This window comes from Lactuca serriola, chromosome 9, assembly GCF_051521515.1.
Source record: "Lactuca serriola cultivar US96UC23 chromosome 9, Lser_US96UC23_V15, whole genome shotgun sequence".
Lineage (NCBI taxonomy): Eukaryota > Viridiplantae > Streptophyta > Magnoliopsida > Asterales > Asteraceae > Lactuca > Lactuca serriola.
The window spans coordinates 32,177,792-32,205,015 of NC_136416.1; the positions used below are offsets into that span (position 1 = coordinate 32,177,792).

Here is a 27,224-nt window from a genome sequence, read left to right on the forward strand (position 1 = left end):
CTAAACACACACACACACACACACATATATATATATATATATATATATATATATATATATATATATATCATATCATATCATATCATACTATATTATAAAGGAAACATTTTTTTCTTTCACCACATTCATTTGAAACTCTCATGACTTTTCAATTTCTTTCTAATAATGATTATAAGTTGGTTAATAAGATTACATAAATTTCAAACCTAAAGTGTAATCATATATAAACTAAATTTCAATATTAAAAGAATATCATTACTTCTACTAATAAAATTATGTTTTTTCACTTTTTACATATTATACTTAATTTTTTAGTTTTAATATATTGTTGGATGTAAATCATTATCGTTTTAAAGCCACAACTTTTGAACAATTTGTATAAAATATTTAATTAAAAACTTAAATATAAATTTTAGTTTAACTTAAACAACCCAAATAATATTTTGTAAATAGTTAAAAGTGATAAATTGTAGTGTCGTTCTCATAATGATTATAATTTGGTTAATAAGGTTAAATAAATATCAAACCTAATGTGTAATCATAAATAAACTAAATTTCAATATTAAAATAATATCTGTAGTTCTACTTATAAAGTTATGTCTTTAACTTTTAACATATTATACTTAATTCATTATATGTAATAATATATTGTTGTATGTAAACCATTATCAATTTAAATCTACAACTTTGGAACAGTTTGGACAAAATACTTAAACTGTTAATTTAAATATAACATTACAGTGTCAACTTAAATATAAATTTCATTTCCACTTTAAAAACCTAGCTAATGATTATTTTGTGAATAGTTAAAAATAATAAATTGTAGTGCTAAATGCAAAAACTAAATTATAATATCGATTTAACTAAAATATTTCCTAAAGATATTTGTATAATCGTTAAAAATTTTCAAATAAGTACCTTAAAATAATTTTCAATAACAATAGTTAAAAAGAACTCTATATAAATGATTACATTGTTACCTTAAAAATCAAAAAACAATGTCCGATGTTCTAAATAATTATAATGATAGAAATTAAAACGTTAAGAAAATAAATTTTAAAAAAATAATTAACAATAACAAAAGCTATAAATAACATTAAGCCATATATTATATTTAATTTTATTCATGAGTAACTCGCTGGTAGAAGTCATTCAAACAGTTAAGATTATATATTATCATATAATTTAAAATAATCAATACATTATATCAATTTAATATACGAATTATTATATCAAATTAACAACAATGTTATTGTTATATTTAAAAAAACATATATTTGTAACGATTTCAACTATATAGGTGTTTATGCGTAACGCACGAGCATTCGCCTAGTATATATATACTAGACGTGTGCCCGCGTAAAGCAGCGGCGGAAAATAGTGTCCGGACGGTGATTAATTTATTTCGGTGAATAGGTTTATTGCGGCTATCGGATCAAACCATAAAAACCTTTAAGTATAACCAAGTTACAATATTAATAAGTTTTTCGTTTTTACATTCCTCAAACATTGAAAAATCCATTTATGTGTCACTTCTTTGTAAATTGCAATTAATCACTCATTTATAATGTTAACCCTAATAACCGTAACATCTTAATTTGTTTCATAACTTTGACCGGTTTGCTGGGTTGTAAATCCAATCCAATTTTCTTCAATCTATTTTAGGTTGTTTTTTGTAGTCCTGAAACCATTTTAATTTATAAATTTAACGCAAATGTTTATCTATTTATTTGTTTATTATAGCATTTTACTTTTATTTTTTAACAATGTATTTTTCAATTTTTTTATCATTACCTCTCCGGAAAATCCTATGGTGTGAAGAAAACCACCGGAACGTATGTCACCCGTATTTAAGATTTACAACATACTAAATATACAAATGTAATATGTGTATTGAATGGTAAGCATAAGTTGATTGTACATGATGTAGTAGGTTTGGTACCTCTTAAATTTCAAGAAATGTCTAAAATGCTTTATATATATATATATATATATATATATATATATATATATATATATATATATATATATACATATATATATATATATATATATATATATATATATAGGGTTAGGTTATTTTGTTTTAGCTATCTATTGTGTGCATGCAAGATTAATTCTTGACTGATCATTTTAGTTATTTTAAAAAAGTAATTAGTGCATATTACATGTTGAAGATATAATGAGTATTAATTAAATCTTTAGTATTTAATATGCATTAATTATTTTCTTAAAATAACAAAAATGATTAGCCCAGAATAAATCTTAGGCTATGTTTGGCATACTAGCTGAAAAGCTAGCTGTTAGCTGAAAAGCTAACTGATAGCTGAAAAGCTAGCTGTTAAATAAAAATCTAGCTGATAGCTGAAAAGCTAGCTGATAAAAAACGACGTTTGGTAAAAGTAGCTGAAAAACTAGCTGAAATATACAAAATTACATAAAAGGACATGTAAAAGTATGTGTTTCTATAATTAATTAAGGGGTGTATTTGAAAATTTTTAAAAAAACTCCTAAAAAGCTAGTCTAAGTAGCTTTTCAAAAAACTAGCTTATAAGCTACTTTTTGGCTTACCAAACACGACAATATAAAAAAGCTCGAAAAATAAGCTAGCTTATCAGCTAGTTGTGGCGCGCCAAACACAGCCTTACATGCACACAATAGATATTAGAAATATTTGAACCTCTCTCTCTCTCTCTCTCTCTCTATATATATATATATATATATATATATATATATATATATATATATATATATATATATATATATATATATATATATATATATATATGGGTAAAGTGAATATACCTAACAATCTTATATAAGCTTAGGTATCTAACCACATTATACTACATTGTTTTGCATTATATTTCCATTGCAATCGTGTAAGGTTCTTAAACTTCAACCCTAAACTTGATTTACTTCCAAGATTTTCAGACATTCACTATTATATTCCTCCTACACCATTTGATTTGTAACGGTAGTATATGAAGCTCACCTGGGGGTCTCCGATAGAAAGACGTCATTTGAAGGAAGATAACGGTTGAAGTCCAAAGATTTTGGAAGCAATCAAATTATGAGGTTGAATATTAAGAACTTTGGGTGATTACAATGCAAATATGATACAAAATTATGTACTATGATGTGGTTAGGTACCTAAGCTTATATAAGGTTGTTAGGTATATTCACTTTTCCATATATATATATATATATATATATATATATATATATATATATATATATATATATATATATATATATATATATATATATATATATATATATATATAGTTGTTGGAGATCTCTTATCAAAATAATATTTCTTTCATATTTTATGGTCCATCATTAAGGCATGATATATATTTCATATTTCGTTGTTGCATGATTCTTTTTAGGTTTCGTTGTTTAATAATAGTTTAGCAATACAAAATGAATATTTTCTCGCGTAATCAAAGGAACCAACGATAATCATTGAGATCAGCATGGTCTTTGAAAATTCATTTGAAAAATATAGAATGATTGCATGATTGTTAGAGATGTCATTATTTTATTAATTTATTTTAAAATATATTGGTTATGTTACTTGGATTGGATTTATAAACAAATAAATAAAACAATACCATATTATTCGTTATATTTTTTATCGGTATAAAAGCTATTATGTGTGTTTGTTTTTTACGGGTTTCCCTAAATAACATTTGTCAATGTTTTGTTATAAATTGTGTGTAAAACACATTTATTACATAGGTTAATTTACCCTAAATATTAATGTCAAAATACTTAAAGAACTTTGAATTTATAAGAAAATAAGAAAAATAATCAATTATTAAAATGAAAATGTATTTATCTTTTAAATTTAAATTAATAAAAGAAACTAAATTAAAAAGTAAGTCCATTAATGAAATTGATATCCGTTTATTATTATATTTATTGCAATTTATACATTAAAATGTTATGTTTAATTTAATAAAATTAAAAAACTCATAAAATGAAATGTGAAAAAAAATTAAAATAATCACAAAATAAAATTTGGTAAATTGAATGAAAATATAATTAAAAAAAAAAAAAAAAAAAAAAAAAAAAAAAAACTTTGTTTATTAGAAAGAATAGATTGACTTTTTGTCATGTTTTGCACAGCCGCTCACCCATGACATGCGGCTCACCATGAGAATTTTGCTGACAATATTACCCCTAAATTGGATCAATTTATGTTTATAACTTGTTGAACTTCAATCAATAACGTGTAAACACGGGAAGACTAAAACACATCTTATTTTAATAAGAGGACCTACAATAGTCGAAAACTTACCGCTTCAAAATAGGGGTGTTCAAAAATATCCTCGGATATCCGATTTTTCGGATTCGGATACGGATAGTGAATTTATAAAGTTTCGGATATTTTGGATATCCGATATCCGAAAAAAATAATTTTTCTTTATTTTTTAATATTTTAAAATGAGAAATTAGAAACATTGACATGCTTAATAGACTAATGTTCCCCACCATTTTCAACTTTTTCGTGACCATTCTTTCCAAACTTTTATTGCAAACCTTTCTATTTACAATCGTTATATATTTGTTTGTTATAATCCTGGTTCGTTGGCTTATAATCAAAAACTATTAAGTAAATGCTACATATATTTATTTGTTGCTATCGATATCCATCTATGTCGTAAGATTTAACATAGTTGGTATTATTAATTTTAAGAGTTGCGATGATTTTACGGATCGGATGTTCAGATGTGGATATTTATTTAAAATTAATGAAATTCGGATATCCGGTTTAATATCCGAATCCGTATCCGAAATTCGGATATCCGAAATTTCGGATACGGATTCGGATATCAAAAATCAACTATCCGAATTTTCGGATATCCGGTTTTGAACACCCCTAGTTCAAAATATACTGTACGTTTAAAAGCGATTTTTGTATATTTAAAAATGTATTGAATATGTATTTATATCTTTAAATATATATAAAAATAATAAATGTAAAAAATACACATTTATATATAAAAACTAGGCGAATGCCCACGCGTTGCGCATAAGCATCTATATAGCTGAAATCTTTACAAATATATGTTTTGAATTGTATGATAATATATACATCTATTAAGACTGCATAATCTCAATCTTTTGAATGACCTCTATCTGCGGATTATTCATGAATAAAATTAAATATAATATATGGTTTAATATTATTTATAGTTGTTATTATTTTTAATTCATTTTTAAAATTTATTTGCTTAACGTTTTAATTTCCATTAGTGTAATCATTTAAAACATCAAACAATTTTTTTTTTATTTTAAAGGTAACAATATAATCATTTATATAGAGTTATTTTTAACTTTTATTATTGTAAGTTATTTTAAGCTACTTATTTCAAAACTTTTAACGATTATAAAAATATCTTTAGGAAATATTTTAGTGAATTGATATTACAATTTAGTTTTTGTATTTAGCACAACAATTTATCATTTTTCACTATTCACAAAATATTCTTTGGGTTTTTTTAAGTGGAACTGAAATTTATATTGAAGTTGACCCTGTAATGTTATATTTAAACTAATAATTTAAGTATTTTGCCCATACAGTTCAAAAGTTGTAGCTTTAAACTGATAATGGTTTACATACAACAACATATTAAATCTAATAAATTAAGTATAATATGTTAAAAGTTGAAGACATAACTTTATAAGTAGAAGTAAAAATATTATTTTAATATTGAAATTTAGTTTAGTTTTTATTACACTTTAGGTTTGATACTTATTTAACCTTATTAATGAATTTATAATCATTTTTAGAAAGACACTACAATTTATCACTTTTAACTATTTACAAAATATTCTTTGGGTTGTTTAAGTTGAACTAAATTTTATATCTAAGTTGATCCTGTAAAGTTATATTTAAATTAACAATTTAAGTATTTTATACAAATTGATCAAAAGTTGTAGCTTTAAAGTAATAATGATTTACATACAACATATTAGACCTAATAAATAAAGTATAATACGTTAAAAGTTAAAAACAAACTTTATAAGTAGAAGAAAATATATTTTTTTAATATTGAAATTTAGTTTATATATGATTACACTTTAGGTTTGATATTTATTTAACCTTATTAACCAACTTATAATAATAATAATTATTAGAAAGAAATTGAAAAGTCATGGGAGTTTCAAATGAATGCGGTGAAAGGAAAAAATACATGAGAGTTTCACATGAATGTGGTTCAAGAAAAAATGCAAGCTTTATAAGTATACTAGGCGAATGCCTGCGCGTTGCGTGGAATATAAAAAAATATTTTATATTAAAAATTACTAAATCATTGTTATTAACAATTAAATAATAACTTCATAAAAAATATAAAAAATGATTTTTAGTATTGTTATTATGTTGAACTATATTATAAGAGATAAGGTTGGAACTTGAAGTTGTTTTGCATATACAAAGTTATATGATTAAAATAGAAAAAAATTAATTTTTAAAAATAAATAAATCGTTATTGTTGTTTATTAAATAATAATTTCATATTAAATTAAAACGTTTATATTAAATATTATCATTATGTAAAAAATACGATAATAGAGACATCTTTTTATCTATCTTAAATTTTATCATTGTGTACAACATATGATAACAGAGACAGCTTTTTATCTTAAATAGTAAAAAAAATGTTTTGTATCATAAATATTACCATAATTATGTAGAACATATGATAATAGTGACGTCTTTTATAAGGTTAAAACTTTAAATTGTATTACAAAGAAGGTTGTAAAACTTTGTTAACATAACCAAATACTCGGCATGTTACTTAAACTCGGCCTCCAATGGAAGTGAGTTTGCATAACTCAACCAGAAGACACTCGGATCCTTATTAAACTCAATCCAAATCTAAAAATACGGTCCAAAATCATTTTCAAAATTCTGAAATTTAATTGGTCACTTGTCGACAAAGACAATCTCACCAAAGAATACACTCAACGTCCTACAAAGTTAGATGCAAGGAAGATCTCATGGCTTAGTCCCTTTAAAATATTTCACAATCTTTCCTATTTATAGAGGAGAATACATTATCTTGTTTACTTTCACGGTCAATGTAGGATGAAGACATTTTAATTAAACTTATTTCTTTATTTGCCAATAATTTCATTTTGTTAAATAAATATTAAATAATAAAAATAAAACGTTATCCAGAAAATTTATTGTTCAGTAGTTCCATTTTTCAGTAATCTCGTAAGTTGCTATAAAAAATCAAGTTTTTATTGAATAACTTTTTGTTAAATCCTATAATCATAAATTCAGTTAGGTACTTAATATAGAAAGTTTGTTTATATGTATTTTCATGATTCAAAATGTCATTATAAAATGAATTCATTTATAAAATATAATCGAGTATATATTTCGTACTTTTGAATCAAAGTGATTTTTCAAACAATTATAATTTTATGTTTAGGTAGATTTTTTTATATTTATATAACATTATGTAGCTTATAATATTATTATAAACAATTTGATTAATCATGGGAGTTTCAAATGTATGTGGTGGAAGGAAAATGCTTCATTTATCTGTCCAAATTGATCAAATTCGGACTATATTTAGCTTAATATGCCAAACTACATAACGTTTTTTCTATTGAAACCCGGTTTTTATATATTTTGTGTTTTTGAATCAAATTTATTTTTCAAACAATTATAATTTTATGTTTAGGTAACTTATTTATAATATTATTAGAAACAATTTGAAAAATCACGGGAGTTTCAAATGTATGTGCTGAAAGGAAAATGCTTCCTTTATCAGTCCAAATTGATCAAACTCAGACTAATTCAAACTCAATATAACAAACTACATAACGGTTTTTCAACTGAAACTCTGTTAGAACCTAAAAAAATCTTGTTTAAAACCAGTTTCGGGATTCTAAAACTTAAATGGACAGTTGCCAATAAAGACAATCTCACCAAAGAATACCCTCAACATCCTAAAAAGGTAGGCATAAGGAAGTTCTCATGGTTTAGTCCCTTTGAAACATTTCACAACCTTTCCTATTTATAGAAAAGGAAATGTTCTCATGTTTACTCTCACCATCGATGTGGGATGAAAACATTGTAATAAAACACGCTATCTTGTTAATAAAACATTATTCAACTTATTTAGTAAAACACCCTTTCTCTTGTATACCCTTTCTTTATTGTTCAATAGTTTCATTTTTCTATAATCTTGTAAGTTGCTATCCAAATAAGTAAGTTCTTATTTAATAACTTTTTGTTCAATTCTAAAATCATAAATTCAGTTAGGTACTTAATATAGAAAGCTTGTTTATATGTATTTTCAAGATTCAAAAGTTCGTTATAAAAAGAATTCATTTATAAAATATAATCTGCGTATATATTTCGTGCTTTTGATCAAATTGAATTTTCAAACAATTATAATTTTATTTTTAGGTAGATGTTTTTTTTATATTAATATAACATTATGTAACTTTTTTAAAATATCATTGGAAACAATTTGAAAAATCATGGGAGTTTCAAATGTATGTAGTAAACGAAAATGCTTCTTTTATGGTCCAAATAGATCAAACTCGGACCGATTCAACTAAATATACCAAACTACATATTTTTTTAGTGAAACCCGGTTTGTATATATTTTGTGCTTTTGAATCAAAGTGATTTTTCAAACAGTTATAATTTTAGGTTTAGGTAGATGTTTATATTTATATAAAATTATGTAACTTATTTATAATATTATTAGAAATAATTTGAAAAATCATGGGAGTTTCAAATGTTTGTTGTGAAAGGAAAATGATTCCTTTATCGGTCCAAATTGATCCAGCTCCGGTTCAACTCAATATACCCAACTACATAATTTTTTTTCTAACTGAAACACGGTTTAAACCTGAACAAATTCAGTTCAAAACCATTTTTGGAATTCTAAAAGTTAAATGGACACTTGCCAATGTAGACAATCTCACCAAATAATACCTTTAACATCCTACAAAGGTAGGCATGAGAAAGTTCTCAAGGTTTGGTCTCTTTGAAACATTTCACAACCTTTCCTATTTATAGAAGAGGAAACATTCTCTTGTTTACTCTCACCATCGATGTGGGATGAAGACATTGTAATAAAACACCATTTCTTGTTTATAGAACATTATTTAACTTATTTATAATATTATTGTAAAGAAATTGAAAAGTCGTGGGAGTTTCAAATGAATGTGGTGAAAGGAAGTTAAAAAAGGAATTTTCAAATGCATGAGATTCAAGAAAAAAATGCTAGCTTTATAAGTATGTATGATAATGATAATGATACATTTCTCTCTCTCTTTATATATATATATATATATATATATATATATATATATATACACACACACACACATATATATATATATAGTGTTGAAATGTGAAAAATGAACCTCTAACAATCACAAATATGAAGATCCGAAATCAGCAATTTTCGAGATTGAAGATGTTCGAAATAAAGATGGAGTCCGAGATGGAGATCAATCCTAAATGCCGTAAAGATCCGAGATCAGATTGTCTGTTTGAACATTGATTGTTTCTTGTCTTATTCATGATGTAACTTTTCATAAGACTTATCTTGTTGTATCTTTTAGATAATCAATTGTCAGTAGTTGATTATTAACCAGTCCTATGAATGTTTTTAGAGTATGTACGATGTACCTCCTTAGCCTATTTAAGGAGTATTTTGAATGACAAGAAGTACACGGTTGTTACTCCAAAGATAGAAAATGTTCTCATTAATTCTCTTTCACTTTTCTCTCAAGTCAAGATCTTTCACAACATTCTTCTTGTTCTTTAAATGCCTTTACATTGATTATACTCCTAGTTTTACTTCATTTAATATTGAGTATTTTGTTGAATATTTCATTCATGTCTTGACTGGTATTACTAGACTCGACTGGAACATCTAATTAAGAGCAGACATTTATCTTAGAGATTAACTCAAGGTTTGAGTTTTCAAACCTTGTCCTCGTGCATTGATTTTAGTACTCACAATTGGTATCAGAGCTTGAGTGGTTGTCCTTTGAATCCATAAGAACTAATTACAGTTGATTCAAAATTACCTTGGTATTTTGATCATTCTGTGTTCAGGATAAAAGTTCTTCTATATACCACTTTTGCTCTAATATCTCAACTTCAATGGTTGCTCCTAATTCTCAACAAATGTATTCAATACAAGTAGCAAATAGCGGGGGTTGCCCTTCTTGTCCCCCATTGCTAGTTGTTGAAGAGTATGATCACTGGAAAGTCAGAGTGGAAAGGTTCTTACTTGGTAAAGAAAAAGGTGAAGCTATCTGGAGATCCGTAAAAGAAGGTCCACATGTTCGAGTTCGACAAACTGTGAGAGATGTCGCTGCAACTCTCATGGGACAAGAAGAACAGCATGAAGCACCTCTTACTGCTGATGACATCGAGAAATTGCATGCATATCAGATTGCAATTTCCGAAATGATGTTTGGTGTTCCTCCTTCTCTCTTTGAGCACATTAAGTTGCATAAATCTGCTAAAGATATTTGGGACACACTTCAAGACCTATTCGAGGGATCAGTAAGAGCCAAGACGGGTTGATACCAAGGTGGTACTTCCCTTTCACAATTAGATGTATTATTGTTAAAGAGCCAAGACGGGTTGATATGTTCTTCTCGTTTTTTCTAGGATTTTGTATCACTAAATGTAATCATGTCCTAAGTATAAAAATCTTGAATCGGTAAATAACTTATGAGTAGAGTAAGTTGTAGTAGCAAGAAAAGCACTAGAGTTAGATCATGCATTGCATACATATAAGTATATGATTTTGAAAGTAAAAAATTAATTTTTTGAGATAGCTTTAAAAAATAAAGAAAATAGTTATGTTAAAGCTTTTGAAAGTATCTTTGTGTCTTATGTATTTTGAAAGTAAAAAAATTAACCCATGTAGCTCACGATTCATTTTCGTCTTTTGTATTTTGTTTAATGTCATGTATCTCTGGTGCAAGTTCCAAGGTGTAAATGCACGTGAGTAGATTATTTAAAGTGTTTGAAGTTAGATGGACTTGAGCTTTTGTAGGCTCTTATCTTGATCTATTGTAAATCTTTAATTGCTTGCTATGGTTTAGTTTATATGAAACATTCATGACGTAAAACTTTAACAATGATTTTTATTGGACCTTATTTTTGTAAAACATAACTATATGGCATGAAATGTTTTAACGTAGCATAAAAGCATCTTATAAAAATTAGGGTGTTATAGCTTATATATTAATCAATGCAAATCAGGGTTACAACTAACTTGTAGAGCGAACAAAAAAAATCAAGGACCTTAATCTTCAAGAAATCGTTGGAGAGAAGAATATATAAGGCAAAGACACGACTTAAAATGATAGTTATCAACAATATAACCTGTAACGAGCTCCAAGCGGTTTCAGTTACATCTCGTGTGTTGGTGATTTGGTATTATCAACTTATTTTGGTGTAATTATCATTAATAATGATATAGGTCGAGCTCCATTTACTAACCGAGTTTGGAGGTACGGGGTGCACACTTGGTGTGATACATGTGACCTTGGGAATACGGGGGTCCAGGGGCAACGCCCCTGGGTGTAGGGTTCCAAGGGGCTGCAACCCATTGGCGGGGTCTACGGGGCAGAGCCCTTGGTAGTGGTTCCGCTAACCGGTTGTATCTAGTTGTATCAAGTAAGACTCCAGCCATGCATTTTCCCGCCAAAAACCCACCGATGACATCATGATGATGTAGGTATCGATTGTGTCTAATAACTACCATGTTTTTGTGCTATTTTTCGTTTAACCTATTCTAACCACTTTTCCCTCAAGTATAAGAACTTTTCTCTAGTTATAGAAAAAGTGTTGAACATTCATATACTCGAAATTATTTCATAATTTATCTATCTCTCAAGAACACATTAACATGTATTATGTGTTTCACAATCTGAATTAGGTATGTAATTCATATTGTCCCACTTCTGAATTAGTATACCCCATGCAAAATGGACGAATTACAGATTTCATAAAGTATTTGTTAAACACGATCCTTGAATCTATCCAAGTTTAAGTTTATTGTAATTTTGTCCCCTTATTTTCTAACATCATGAGGCCAAGTTGAAACCGCCAAGAACAATCAAACATAAAAAGAAAGTTCTCCCAGATAGGTCTAAGTTCTTTCATACTAATTCTCGCAAGGCAGAGACGAAGTAGCCTGTACCATCACGTGAATAATTCTTCTCCAACTTGCATTTTCGTAGTTTATCGAACATCTTATGTCGCTTGTTGTTGTTGATCTTTGGTTAATGATAAGAACATCGTGTCACTAGTTATCCTTTATTTAGGTGTTGTTTGTTTTTTAAAAAAACAAAAGCTCTTCAAACCACTTCCTGCTGCGTGGCGCAGCACACGCGCAACACTTTCCCTTTCGCAACAGTTTGTTTTTTAAAAGGCTTCAGAATACAAAACCTTTGTGCGTGTGCTGCGTGACACATCACTTGACTTGCCTCTTCAAACCTCTTCAGCTTTTATCTTTTCCAAGTGTTTTTTTTAGACTTTTGGTATAACTTATTTTTTTTTTAAACTTCTATTTTTTTTAACTTTTATTTACCAATTTGATATAATTTCTTTTTATAATTTCCATAATTTTTTTTAAACTTTGATTTTTTTTTTTAATTATTTTACCGTTGTTGTTAATCATATTTTCAGTTTCAGTTGTATCTTTTTTAACGTGTTTAATTTATTACGAACTTTGTAGATATCGTTCGCAATATTTTCTTAATTTTTTTTATTTTCTTTTTTTATGTTTTTTTTCTAAAATAAAACTGTTAGCTTCTTTTATATTTTTTTAAATTTTAAATTTTTGTTTTTTTGCATATTCTTTTTAGTATTCTTTCAATGTTTTAAGACTAGAATTATTAAAATTTCGGTGTTGAGAAGTATTTTCAGTTTATAAAATTAGTTTATTTAAATTTCAGTTCACTGTAGCAGTCTGCAGATGTTAAAAAACAAACATGTTTCTTATTATGGGCTGCAGCCGTTTGTTCCGCCTCTTTTGCGACAAAGGATTGCAAAGGTGGTCCGTAGACTTTATAAATTTTTGTTTCGAAAAAACAAACATCTTAGTAATGAGTGTAATCACTCACGAATTTGTCATTAAGACCTATTATTCTAGGAGTTGCTCTTAGTCATTTAATTAAGGGTAAATGTCACTCTACTCCAACGAACTCTTCCTTTTTGGTTTAAAAAGTCCCTAATATTATTTTTTTGGCACTCAAGAGACATAAAATCCATGTTGACCTGTTAAAAAGTGTATTAATCATTTTTTTTCCTGGTTTTACATGTAAAAAAGTGAAGTCTCTCTCTCTCTCTCTCTCTATATATATATATATATATATATATATATATATATATATATATAGGAGGGTTCAATTGAGAAAAAAAAGGTTGAGAATGAGGTAATCATTCTCAGCCAATCATTTAATCTAAGCATAAAAAGACACGATGGCAAAGTAACTTGTAAATATGATAATAACCTTCAATCTCAAATATGTAACTATAGAGAATTAGATAACAGTTCAAAGTCATTCCTAATTGATCGTTCATCATCCAAATTTCTCCTCCAACCTTCAGCAATCATCCAGATTTCTTCAATTAAACCATCATCAACGTCATCCAGTGTTAATCAATCATCGATCTTCGTCAATAACACGTTTATCAACACCATTTAACAATTGATAACAAAAATTCATTTTTGGTTCTTTTAATCCAATCTTCAATTCTGCTTGAATACGATTAGATCTTCAACATCGACGATTAATTATACTCCCAGCATCATTAGATCAACAACATTGATAATCAACAAAAAATCCACTTCATATCATTCATTCAACATCGAAACTTCAAAATTAAAGTTAGAAAAAGATCAAATCGTTTTTTTTTTTGAAAATTTTTATATAATTCTCTATCAATCTACTATGTTGTAAGATTTAAATAGTCAAAGTATCACGTTTTTAACATTTTTAAAAAGGTTAACTTGTATGCACTCCAACTGTTTGATGAAATACATAAACTAAATTACCACGTTATATTCACATATGAATATGTTTTCTCACCTGAATCAGTATATGATTATTAAAACACAAAACAAATATGCAAGTCTGTATGTTATTCATATGTATATAACATATAAAAATTATATATATTTGTGAAAACACCTTGTAATATTCATATGTGAATATACTGTGTAATATTCATAAGTGAATATATCATCTAATATTCACAAGTGAATATACTATGTAATATTTATATGTGATATACTATGCAATACTATGTAATATTCACTGTTCACATATGAAAATATCATCTAATATTCATAAGTGAATATACCATCTAATATTCACAAGTGAATATACTATGTAATATACATAAGTGAATGCATCGTCTAATATTTAAATATGAATATACTATCTTTATTATATGTTATATTCATATATGAATGATACTTAAATTGTAAAAAAAAAAATCATAATTTTTATTCATAAGTGAATAACGAATGTACTGTACTAACAATCTGATGAATTTTTATTCACTTATGAATAACGATAGCTGAAAATATATAAAAAAAAAATATTTTATTTTAAAACTATATCAATATGGATATCTATTTGTAGAGAATAAAAAATCATGAATTTTGGTATATTTAAAATAGTTTTTTGATAAAAATAGTTTCTTAAAATTTAAAAAAAAATGAAAAAAAAAAAACCATGTTTTTGTATATAGGGATGAGAATTTGGCCTGAAAACCCGAACCGAACCGAATTAGACCCGAATAAGCAATTCGATTCGGTTTTCGGGTATCTATATAAGGCTTATTCGGTTTTCGGGTTATGCGGTCCGGGTTACCCGAATAAGGGCTTATTCGGTCCAAAAGGACCGAACCGAATATGAAAATTCACATTTTTTCCCGTTGCACGATTGCTTATTCGGTCTTGTGTTCTATCGATCGTTACCCAAAATACCCAGGTAATACACCATAAAAAATCAACGAAATCGATATTCGATCATCCGGTAGCGTATTACACCAAATCGACAGTAGCGTATTACACCAAATCGACGACATTACTCTTTGATCGATTGAGGATTTTCTCATCCTTGCGAGTTGCATCTGCTGCCCTTGCGAGTTGCGATAACCTAGAATCTTTGATCGATCATCACTAGTTCAAAGTTCAAAGTCCATTAACGATAAGAAAAAAAATCGACCCTTGCGTTTGGAAAAAAATCGTCTCCTCATCCTCGTTTTCTAGTTTCTATTGTGATCAAACTCCATTCAAGTCATGGAAAATTGGGTTCCAAATCAAGAAACTCAAGTAAGTATTTGTAATCTTAATCCACTACTCAATCTTTCAATGTGTTATTTGTAAATGTAATTTGGGTTATTTGGGTTATTCGGCTCCTTAATCATCTTGTACATATTATTTGGGTTATTCGGGTCCGAACCAAACCGAACCGAATAATACCCAAACCGAACCGAACCTATATTGCTTATTTGGTTCGGTTTTCGGTTCATACAATTACCCTTATTCGGTTTTCGGTTTATTCGGGTTCGGGTCGGTTCGGTTCGGTTCCGACCCGAATATCATCCCTATTTGTATATATTAAGGTAATGATTAGCATAGTTTAAGGAAACATGTTTTGTTGGAAAACACATGTGTATTCTTTTCCCATTTCTGCTGGTAGGACGTAGGCTTTTGCGGCAAAAATAAATAAGTGGCTGAGAATGATTCTCTCATTCTCAACATTTTTTTTTCACAATTGAACTTATATATAGGATATAGATCTGGTAAGAAATTTTTTTTGGTAGGAAGGCAAGAAATTTTTTTTCAGCTTATTTTTTTTGCGAACAAAATAAATGAATCATTAGATGAATCAACAATAACATGATTCACAAAAAAAATCCCGTAAAAACATTTCGATGATTCATTTTTATGATAATTTTGTTGATATTCACTAAAATTGTCATAAAAAAGAATTTTTTTTCTTGATTTACCTAAAAATGAATCATAAAAGTGTTTTTTTCCGGATTTTTATCTTGTGAATCATCTAATGATTCATTTCATTTTTTTCCTAAGAAAATATGTATATAAAAAATTTCTTCCTTCCTACCAAAAATTTCCTACTTATTTGATCTTGACTATTGTGTGACTAAATGCACCAATAGGAATTGAGGAATAATTAAATAATTAAAAAATTGAATAAGGGTAATTATGTAACTTTAGAATGATAATTAAAATAAAATCCCTTAATTAATGGGAATTACCATAAAAATCTCTTTGACCAACTACTTAACCCTAGCCCTAAATCTAACTCGTCATCGTTTCTAATCCATGGCTTCTGCTTCTTCTTCTACAATCAATCATCAAGATTCTAAAGGTTCACATCCCCTTCTTCTACAAAATTATTTGATTTGTTGATGCAATCACGATGAACGTTGGCAGCAAAAGGTTGTTCCTCCGGTAACCGGACTTCCCACCAAGAAAACGCACGAGCCAAGATTCATCGTTTTGGGTTTCGATTGCACCTACCTGCATACTTAGACATCCGAGGCAAGATTCCCAAAGTCAAGCCTTATGCTTTCATCAAACTGCCAAGAATCATGCTTATATGCGCTCGGACTGTGAACCCTAATCCCCTCCGGTAAGCATCGGGTTTGAATTTTTCAAAATTTTACTTAGTTACACAACATCGATGAGGGGAAAATGCCTATGCCATACATGTTTTGTGGATATGTTGTTTGTTTTTTAATGAATGGGTTTCAATTTCACTTTGTGTTTTGATTTCAATTTTTTTTGCTTCTATTTATGGTGAGCTTTATAATTTCCAGTTACTATTCAGGTTCAGCAATCTTGAGCATGATTTTTTTTTTTTTGCTAATGTGATTTCTTATAAGTTTAACATGCAGATACTTCCAAAGTTGGTATGCGTAATGATATGTTATACATGAGCTTTGTTTTTTATTCAAATTACTTTTTTGATTAATTAACAAAGATTTTGTGTTAATTGGACAGGTGGTTTTAATTGGTTTGGTGAAAAGCTTTCAGAATTCAAGAATTCAAGAAGAAAAACAACAATATTCTTTCAGAATTTCAAGATTCAACATCCAAAAACAGCAATATTCTTTCAGAATTCAAGAATTCAAGAAGAAAACATGATTCTAGCTAGGGGTGAGCAAAAACCGCACCGCAACAAAAATTAACCGCAAAAACCGCATAAACCGCAATCGATTAACCGCAACCGCAATAAAAACCGATGGTGAGGTTTTCTTTTTTCCAAAAACCGCAAACTTGCGGTGCGGTGCGGTTATTGGTTTTCAAAAACCGCAAAAAAAACCGCACCGCACCGTATATATTATATATAATTTTTTTTATTAATTTATTAACATATTAAATATTAAAAATAAGACAGGTTTCATAGATGAAAGATGGATAAATACCATAAGACAAAAGTATTTTATGTCTAACGTTAAAAAATGGTGAAATTAGACAATTTTAAGATATTTATTGTTACTTACTATTGGTTTGATGTTTTTAAGATATTAGTTGTTTGTAATTTAAGTTAATTTTCTTATACCTTAAGGTTTTTTATATTATTACAAGTAATATGTTTGAACTCTTAAAACTGTTTAAGCTCTAAACCGTGGTTAAAAACCACACAAAATAACGACACCAAATTCATGCGGTTAATAACCGCAACACAAAAAAAACAAAACCGTACCGCAAAAATAACCGCCTAACCGCACCATGCGGTTTTGAAAATGGATTAACCGCATTTGCGGTTAATGGTGAGGTTTTAGCTAATAACCGCACCGCGCTCACCCCTAATTCTAGCGGAATGTTGTTATTTTTTTTTAAGAATGTTATTCATTTTTGCTTATATTCTTTTAGAATTTTTATAACTATATTAAAATGTATAAGACTTTTAGTTTATAAGAATATGTATGAATTTGTATTTAAGTTCGGATGTATAAGAATATATTAGAATGTTTGTTATTTGAACATCTTATTCATGAATTTTGTTTTTCTTCAGTAATATTCTGTTAGAATAAAATTCTGAAAGAGTATCATTCTAACAAAAAATATTCTGATAGAATAAACTCGGTAAAAATTGAAATTGAATTAATTAAAAAATTCAGATTTTTTTAAATTAGGAGAATTAATCATCCCTAAAAATCCGAAAATTTCCTTTTATAAATGTAGTTAATTGTCCAAAATACTCTTTTGATAAAAATCTTGTGATTATATGATACGTGCTACCCTATTGTAATATCATAGACCCTCAGATCATGATTGTTGATTCTATTCATCCGATGGTCCAGATCTGTGCATTCTGGCACACAATAGTTATTGGAAACAATATAACCTAACCCTATATATATATATATATATATATATATATATATATATATATAGAGAGAGAGAGAGAGAGAGTTAGGATCATATATAACCTATAAATGTATGGTTAAATATTATCCAATCATTTTAAAATGGATTTATAGTAATTTGATTTATTAAATTAATAACTATAAAATTTAAATTTCTATAAATTTAGAAATGTAATTAATATATTTGATTTCAAATCCACCATTTTAGGGATTAATCCTTATTCATCTCTTTTTCATGCTAACCCTACCTCCCTTTTATCTTCATCGATCATCTCGTTAGTCTTTCCATATATATATATATATATATATATATAGGGAAGGGTTATTTGGAAAACAAAAAAACCCTAAAAATCATAAAAATACATAAAAAAAATACTTAGAGATCACAAAACTTTTTTTTGAAATTCTTTTTGAAAAAATCGCAGCTTTTTATACAAAATTGGTGAAAAAAAATTTGAAAAAAGAAATTTTTACAAAAAAAAAATGATTTTTTTTTCATCGAATTTTAACAAAAACCTACGAATTTTTATAAAAAAAAAATTCAAAATTTGTTTTGGTGATCTTTAAGTATTTTTTTTATGTATTTTTAGGGTTTCTTTTAGAGTTTTTTGTTTTTCATAAAACCTAAACCTATATATATATATATATATATATATATATATATATATATATATATATATATATATATATATATATATATATATATATATATATATATATATATATATTGCCACATTCCCACTTTATCTTCTCCTGAGTTTTCAAGACCTCCGGAACCTTAAGCTTACCACCTCCTCATCTCTGTTACCAACCCTCGCCATCTCTGTCACTAACCATCGCAATCTCCCTTGGTACCACCATATGCATTTTGTAATTACTTCTCCACTTTTCACCCCCACCATCTCCACATTGATGATTCCAAAAATCCATTTTAAACTACAGCCACATTTACCCTTTAATGAATGGTATGATTTTTAAATTGAACAGTTTCAAATACTATGTATATATTGCGTAGTCTGCATGACGTAGTTGATCCTAGCCTTTTCTATGCATATAGCTAGCTCACTAGAATCATCAATATGTAAAAAATTCTGCTGAAAGTGACTGCAATGCAATATATGATCATTTTCTGGTTTTGATGATTTAATTGTGCAGCAGTGAATAATGTGGGGATCCTATGGTGAATCCAAATGATAAGCTTAGCAAAGCTTGAATGACATCTATAAATGACGTGTACAGTGATTAATCAAAAGTAATGGGTGAAAGCCGGTGTGTATGCACTTCCATCCACTTTCGACATGTTAGATTGACAATGGGATTGGATTTAGCCGAGCTACTGGAAGACAAACCAAAGGGTTAGCCCTAGGAAGTGTGATCCCAACTCCTTCTTCCATATCCACCCTAATAAGCTTCCCATCTTCTCCAGCCTTCCACTCAAAGCACTGAATCATACAACCAAGAGTTGCATGTATCACCTGCAACGCTAGTGAAGTCCCAGGACACATCCTCCTCCCGCTTCCAAATGGCAGCATGTGAAAGTGTTGTCCTCTCACATCCAAGTGGCACTCTTCAAATCGTTCAGGCCTGAATTCAAGAGCGTTTTCCCAATGGTTTGGGTCTCTACAAAGGGCCCACACGTTGACAAAAATTGTAGTGTTTGCTGGAATATGATAACCTGCTATCGTGCAATCTTCTGTTGATTGTCTTGGAATCATTGGGCCTGTGGGGTGGAGTCGTAGGGTTTCCTTCACGATTGCTTGAAGATAAGGAAGGTTTGGTATGTCTGATTCTTGTAAAAGTCTGTCTTTTCCCACAACTTTGTCTATTTCTTCTACTGCTTTCTTCATGATGTTTGGATGGTTTATAAGTTCTGATAAAGCCCATTCTGTTGTAATTGCCGAAGTGTCTGTTCCTGCAGCAAATATATCCTGATATAACGACATATAGATATATATATAGGTCAGTATATATATTTTAATCTACAAATACCAAAATACATGGGAAATATAAAATCATAATGTTACCAGAATGAAGGCTTTGATGTTCTCTCTGGTCAGCTTTATCTCCATACTTTGGTCTTCTGCAACATCAAGTAACATGTGGAGTAAATCCTTCACTACTCCTGTCTTCTGTTTTCTTGCCTCTTCATGCTCTTTCATGATCCTCTCAATCAATGCATCGAATCTTCCATGAATCCCCTTCAGTTGTTTCCCAAAACCCTGCAAGTCTAGATTCTTAAAGATCCAAATGTAGTCCGAGAGATTGAATTTACCAGTAATCTCAGCGATTTCAGTCACCAATTTCTTCATTTCCCCGGCTTCATCCTCTTCCTCTGAACACCTTTCTGTCATAAGCATTCTTGATATGACATTGTTTGTCATCTTCACAAGCTCCACATCAAGATCCACCGCATGCCCAGCTTTTGCCTTTCTTTCTAACGATTTAATTAAACGATTTATCTCATCTTGCCTAACTGGAAGGAGCAAGTCTAGTGTTGTGCCATTTAGGAGCTGTGACATGACTATCTTCTTCATGAACTTCCAGTATGATCCATAAGGAGCAAAGGAGAAATCTTTTGATCCATAAGTTAAATAAGCCACAGCCGAGTTTTGGGGTCGATCTAAATACGCATTTTCATAGGTTTTAAGGAATTCTTTTGCCACTTCTGGTGAACCAGTAACAACACAAGGTATAGAGCCAAGAAAGAGGCGAAAAACTGGCCCATATTTGAGAGAAATCTTGTGAAAAGCTTGATGAGGGATTGGAGCAAGGAGATGGAGGTGTCCAATGATTGGAAGGGAAAAGGGGGTTGGTGGAAGATTAAGTTTTTTAGCACGAATAGATTTTAAGAATGAGCGGATGAAGATGGTTGAGATCAACCATATGAGAAAGAGGATGAAGTAGCCATGGAAATCAGCCATGGTAAGAAAGAACTTTTAAGAAGATGATGTGCTCAAACAAGAAAAAAAATTCTTATATTTATATAAAATGAAACCTCTCTTTTCTAAGTTATAATGAATAAAATACGCTTTCCACATCTGCTATTTATCTTTTTTAAGCAGATGCTAGACGGCAATGACAATTGACAGATGATGGTTGATGGGATTAAGACCAAGTCTTCTGTTAATGATTGTTAGTTACTATTTTCATCATATATTTGGAGTTTTTCTGCCTTGATATATCAGTTTTATGAACGCAAAAAGAAAGGAGCATTTAAATCATATTGAAGAAGCTTAATCGAGCACCCATTTCAGCAATATTTAATCATGCAAACATCAAGTAACTTGTCTTGTTGTGTTACATGATCCAACTAGAAAATTCCATCAAGAAGAAATGGTCTTAATAACATATAATATTAAATAAACAAAAGGGCTTTTAGAGAATTGACTGGATCTATCAAGGCATCACATACGTACAAACAAACAAATGCTCTACTAACTTGTAACTCATGCATTAGAAATTCAATAAAGGGGTTTTCCATTTTCCTACTGAAAGAATTATTTCATTAAATGAATCAAAATTTTGTATATTGTAGTAAGACTGTTAGAAATAATAAAAATGTTATTAATGTTAATACTAATAATAACCAATTGCAAAGAATGGTAACATCATACATCGTTGGAGCACTGAGTGGTTACACAAATCGATCATCCTAGAAAAATTCTATACTCTCTTTGTACAAAATTTTCAGCTTGAGTGGGAAAATTGGCCTAATTAATGAATGACAATATATGAAAAAGTAGTTAAAAATCTAAAAAGCCAATTTGGGTTGTAGAATATATTGACAAAAAATTATCCACAGCATCCACCACCACCCTTTGCACCAGAGTTTGCATCCTGATCAACAAGTATCGCTGTTCCTTTGAGAGATGCTGATTTATCAGAATCTCCATCAGCACTTAGAGTTTTCTTGCTTACAATCCCATATATTTCTGTCAAAGCTGTTAGAAATGCAGTTTCAACGTTTGTGGACTCACGTGCTGATGTTTCCATGAAATATAGTTTTTCTCTTTCTGCAAACTCTTTAGCATCTTCAACTGGAACTGCTCTAAGAGTTTCTAAATCACATTTGTTTCCAATTAACATGATTACTATGTTTTTATCAGCATGTCCCCTCAGTTCTTCTAGCCACCTGGTCATATGGTCAAACGACTGGCGCTTTGTCATGTCATATACTAACATTGCACCAACTGCTCCTCTGTAATATGCACTTGTCACTGCCCGATATCTGACAAAAAGACGTTAAAGATTTGTAATTTAGGTAGGTATGATTGAAAAAGTCCATCTTTTTCTGGTATAGGATTACGTTAAACTTCATAAACAGAAGAAATTCAAAACCTAACTTTACGAAGATGATCAGATATTGTACAGATGAAATGATTAATTAAGGCATAGGAAAAAACCTTTCTTGACCAGCAGTATCCCAAATCTGCGCCTTCACCATCTTCCCATCAATTAACAAAGATTTTGTTTGAAATTCAACCCCAATCGTAGCTTTTGAATCGACATTGAATTCATTTTTGGCAAAACGCGCAAGGAGCTGAGATTTTCCAACAGCCGAGTCTCCGATCAATACTACTTTGAACACATAATCGGCCTTTGCATTCAAATCTCCCATCCTCAAACCCTGCCAAATACAATATAACCCTTTTCAACCAATTCCTAGACCTGGATCGAGTCACCCCCTGATTAACAAAATAAAATTAATCTTTCTCCTTCAATGAATCATGTGGAAATCTTTTGGACTGTGATCCAAAAGATTTTTCTGATTTTTTGACGCAGATATGAATATGATAACAACGAGGCAATGTGATGAGATGATCGTAAGGAATGTGAAGAATTAATTAGATGTTTTACAGCAATGTGTTTCAGGGTTAGGGTTTGTCAAGGAAATCGGTGTATCGGCATGACGATTCTCTTTCTTTTGATCGAAAAGCAGTTGGAAGAAAGGGGGGCGAGATGGAGGTGAATGACCAACGCCTTGTGCGGGGCCCAAAACGGTTTTTCAAAGTAATTATTATACATACTCAAATTGAATATCTAATTTAATTCATGAAATGGCAAGGAACTATCGTTAAATTATTTATTATTACATTATATAGTATTTTATTATTAGTATTGTCCTTTAAAATGTATTTAATAGCTTAATTAAGAGGTACGAGTGTTAATCTCTCTGTTTATATAGTAGTTTTCTGTACTTATACAAATTTTCCAAATCTGGCTAAACGCCAACTCTCTCTCTCTCTCTCTCTCTCTCTCTCTCTCTCTCTCTCTCTCTCTCTCTCTCTCTCTCTCTCTCTCTCTCTCTCTCTCTCTCTCTCTGTAGCATATTTATAATCGCTATCCTGTCTTAATTATCAGCTTTGTTGTTACTGATTCTTATCACAACTCAAATTATGGGGGTGTTTGGCTTAGCTTTTCAGGGGCAAAAATCATTTTTGAAAAATTTATAAAAAGTCAGGTTTTCCTGACTTTTTCAAAAAGTTCATTTTTACTTGTATCCAAATCCAAAAATAGTTTTTAAAATGCATTTGCCAAACATCTTTTGCTTTCTATCTTTTCCTAAAAAGACTTTTGGCCTCTAAAAAGCTAAGTCAAACACCCTATATATGTTTATCTTGATTGTGTTCAAAAAGCTCATCAACTTTCCAATGAAAGCTTCCTTCTTTTATTTAATATTAGGGATGAGCGTAAGCGGGTACCCGCCTCATTTGGTGAGAACCGGAACCGGCGTTTCCTAGAAAGTTAGAACCGGAACCGGAACCGCTCTAGGCAGTTCTTAAATGTTTGGAACCAGTCCCGGAAACGGCGGTTCCGGTTCTAGGAGCAGGTAACCCGGTTAAATTAATTTTGTTAACTTTTGTTGATAAAACTGCAATTTAGTTCGATCCAAATAAAATCAATTCGGACTAAAGACGGAAAAAATCATACCAATACATTCTAAACCGGTATAACACAAACGCGCACGCGCACACACACACACACACACACACACACACACACACACACATATATATATATATATATATATATATATATATATATATATATATATATATATATATATATAAACTGGTTCCGGCGGGTACCCAACGGGTAGCGGTTCCGAAAAAGCGAGAACCGAAACCGGAACCGCTTAAGGCAGTTTCATAACTTTACGAACCGGAACTGGAACCGCCTAAGACGGTTCCAGCTCCAAAACCGGCGGTTCCGAGGTGGTTTCAGTTCCAAAAACGGATACTCGGTTCGACGCTCGCCCCTATTTAATATACTACAAGGACGCTGACTTGAAGCAAGTAACAGACTTTGGGTTGGGCCCTATACTTGAATGGGCCTTGTGCAGTTGGCTAGTTGCATAGGTTAAAGTTGAACGCCTGTCTATCTATTTATAAAATATTACTCCTTTTATCTTATTGTTACATGTGGTATCATGGATTAGTGAATTAGTCACACGTTTGGTTTGGGCCAAATTTGAGATTCTATTTGTGATGCCAATAGCTTAGGTCAGCTACCAAAGGAGTGGTGTGTAGGATTAGTCACACTAAATGACTAAATCAAAATTTTACTATTTAGATTTACTATTTAAAAGGCGTATGTTTGTCATGTTTGTTTTTTTTCAAAAAAAAATAAACTAATTAAAAAAATAAACATTTTAAACAAATTATTTTTATATAAACTAAAATTTTGTTAAACTAAAAAGGAAATTACAACACAACTAAAAAAATACAACATAGAATTTAGACTTAGGAAACCTAGAAATTTAGATAACGAAACCTAGATATTATATTTTTTCGCAATGTCATCTTTTGCCTTTAATGCCAATTATTTTTTGCGTCCGGTAAGATTGCTAGTGTTTTTGTTAAGATCGTTATGTCATTGTTTTTTTTCTTTTCTTATGCGACAATCAAGTATTTCTCAACCGTCGACTTCAAGTTATTCATTTTGCTTCTTAGAGACTTGATGTCACCAGAACCATTTGTCATTGCTTTTTCCTTTCACTTAGTTTGGTCTCTACTCATGGGACGAATGACTATTGGAACCTCAATAGACTCCTCTCCATTGAGGTCAATCCCGACATGAGCATCGGACGATTGATTATGAGTTGTTTTGGATGTATTGGTTCTTTTAGAAGAACCACTCATGAACGTTTCTGAATTTTCGGTATCTTACCACTTTTTTGACATCTTTACAACATTCCAAACATGAAGAAATTTGAAATTTGTCCCTTCCTGACTCCGGTAAAGTGCAAGAGCTTTTTGCAAGATTATTTCATCATTTTCACCACTTTGCCATTGTCGTTTCTCGATCGAGAATGTCGTATTAAACTCCATGCCAACTTTGTTGACGTTTCTCCACTTCGAGTAAATTTGATCCTTTTTTCTGTAGTCTCCACAATTCATTTTTGCAGGAAAATGCCAAGTGATTTTCCGAAAAAAAAAAGTAGGTGAATCTTGGTTTTTCCCTAACACCAAATCTTCTGAAACATCTACCCATGCACGAGTCGACATCGTTTCTTCATTCGTTGTCGATTGGTTGGGAAGTGCCTTTTTTGTTTTCTTGGGTTCTGGCCAAATCGCTTTCGGCTCGAAATCCGTTTCGGGGTACGAGTCCGGTTTGTGATTGAGTTTGGAATTGGGTGCTTTTATGCTATACATGACTGTATGAATCTTATGCCACTTTTTTTTAAAGAAAAAACGGAAATTATATTATACTACTTCTAAATTATTTCACATATCCATAATGGGACTTGAACTGTGACAAACCAAAAATTTATTGCTTCCTAGCCTTCTTAAGAGTCATTCTATTAAGTTTTAAGCCTAGTACACTTAAGGAATGAGTGTTAGAATGTACCTGCTAGAGACACTGTGCAACATTCAAGCCTTTAGACCACTAAAAAGGAGTTCACGGCCAAGGCACAAGAGTTTACGGCCGTAAACTCTTGACTGGCCATAAACCCCTCCTATATATATGAGAGCACATCATTTTCCTCATTCTTTTCCTTCCTTGGCCGAAATCTCTTCAAAATCTCTCAAGTATCATCAAGCTCTTCATCCAAATCCTCCAAAAACGTAAGTGTTCTTCCCTCTAGTTGTTGTTATCCTTCTTAATCATACATCATCCTCATGATTCATCCATGAAAACATCCCTTTTGTCTAGATTTCCAAGAACACCAAGAACACTCTAGTGTTTTTGGACCGAAACCAACCCTTTCAATCTTGGAGAACCAAGACCTCAGATCAATCTTGGAGAACCAAGACACTCCCTGCAACTGATCGAATAAATCGTCGATCCTCGGCAAGGGGTAACAGTTCTTGACGATCAGCTTGTTCAACTCCCGGTAATCAATGTACATCCAGTGTGAACCATCCTTTTTCTTGACAAAAAGGATTGGCACTCCCCACGGCGAGCTACTCGGCCATATAAACCCTTTTCCCAGCAGCTCCTGAAGCTGCGATGATAACTCCTGCATCTCTGGAGGCGTAAGGCGATAGGGCGCCTTGGCGATAGGAGCTGCCCCCGGAACCAAATAGATATGGAACTCCGCCTGCCTCTCGGGAGGCACACCCGACAACTCCTCGGGGAAAACATCAGGGAATTCACACATTATTGGGACCTCATCGACCGACCTCGGTCTCTCTCCATCTACTATCGTATCCACCACATATGCCACAAACCCACTACAGCCCTGCTATAGGCTCTGCCTCGCTCTAGCGGCCGAACAAAATGCTGACCCAGAACGGGTACCCTCGCTATAAACCGTAAGAACTCCCCCACTAGGGTCTCGTAT

At 30.4% G+C, this 27,224-nt stretch overlaps 3 protein-coding genes across 3 annotated transcripts; all 3 read right to left on the reverse strand.

The window, feature by feature from the left end:
- Positions 1-19,570: 19,570 nt before the first annotated feature.
- On the reverse strand, positions 19,571-21,380 carry LOC145073423 (cytochrome P450 93A3-like). Its single transcript, XM_079019973.1, has 2 exons — positions 20,461-21,380; positions 19,571-20,364 (listed from the first exon to the last, which is right to left on the reverse strand). The coding sequence occupies exons 1-2, from the start codon at positions 21,355-21,357 to the stop codon at positions 19,738-19,740; spliced, it is 1,524 nt and encodes a 507-aa protein (XP_078876099.1). The 5' UTR covers positions 21,358-21,380; the 3' UTR covers positions 19,571-19,737.
- A 617-nt stretch (positions 21,381-21,997) lies between these two features.
- On the reverse strand, positions 21,998-23,414 carry LOC145074323 (ras-related protein RABA4d-like). Its single transcript, XM_079020724.1, has 2 exons — positions 22,840-23,414; positions 21,998-22,664 (listed from the first exon to the last, which is right to left on the reverse strand). Exons 1-2 carry the CDS (start codon positions 23,052-23,054, stop codon positions 22,229-22,231), a joined length of 651 nt encoding a protein of 216 aa, XP_078876850.1. The 5' UTR covers positions 23,055-23,414; the 3' UTR covers positions 21,998-22,228.
- Positions 23,415-25,602: 2,188 nt separating this feature from the next.
- On the reverse strand, positions 25,603-26,091 carry LOC145075510 (glutathione S-transferase T3-like). Its single transcript, XM_079021734.1, has one exon. It carries the CDS (start codon positions 26,089-26,091, stop codon positions 25,603-25,605), a length of 489 nt encoding a protein of 162 aa, XP_078877860.1.
- Positions 26,092-27,224: the final 1,133 nt, after the last annotated feature.

Bases quoted from the DNA above. Each gene is read 5' to 3' on its own strand.
- LOC145073423 (XM_079019973.1), bottom strand. From the start codon at position 21,357: ATGGCTGATTTCCATGGCTACTTCATCCTCTTTCTCATATGGTTGATC. The intron at 20,365-20,460 runs GTAACATTATGA...TCGTTATATCAG, and splicing joins ACATCAAAGCCTTCATTCTG to GATATATTTGCTGCAGGAAC.
- LOC145074323 (XM_079020724.1), bottom strand. From the start codon at position 23,054: ATGGGAGATTTGAATGCAAAGGCCGATTATGTGTTCAAAGTAGTATTG. The intron at 22,665-22,839 runs GTTTTTTCCTAT...TCTTTTTGTCAG, and splicing joins GATACTGCTGGTCAAGAAAG to ATATCGGGCAGTGACAAGTG.
- LOC145075510 (XM_079021734.1), bottom strand. From the start codon at position 26,091: ATGTATAGCATAAAAGCACCCAATTCCAAACTCAATCACAAACCGGAC.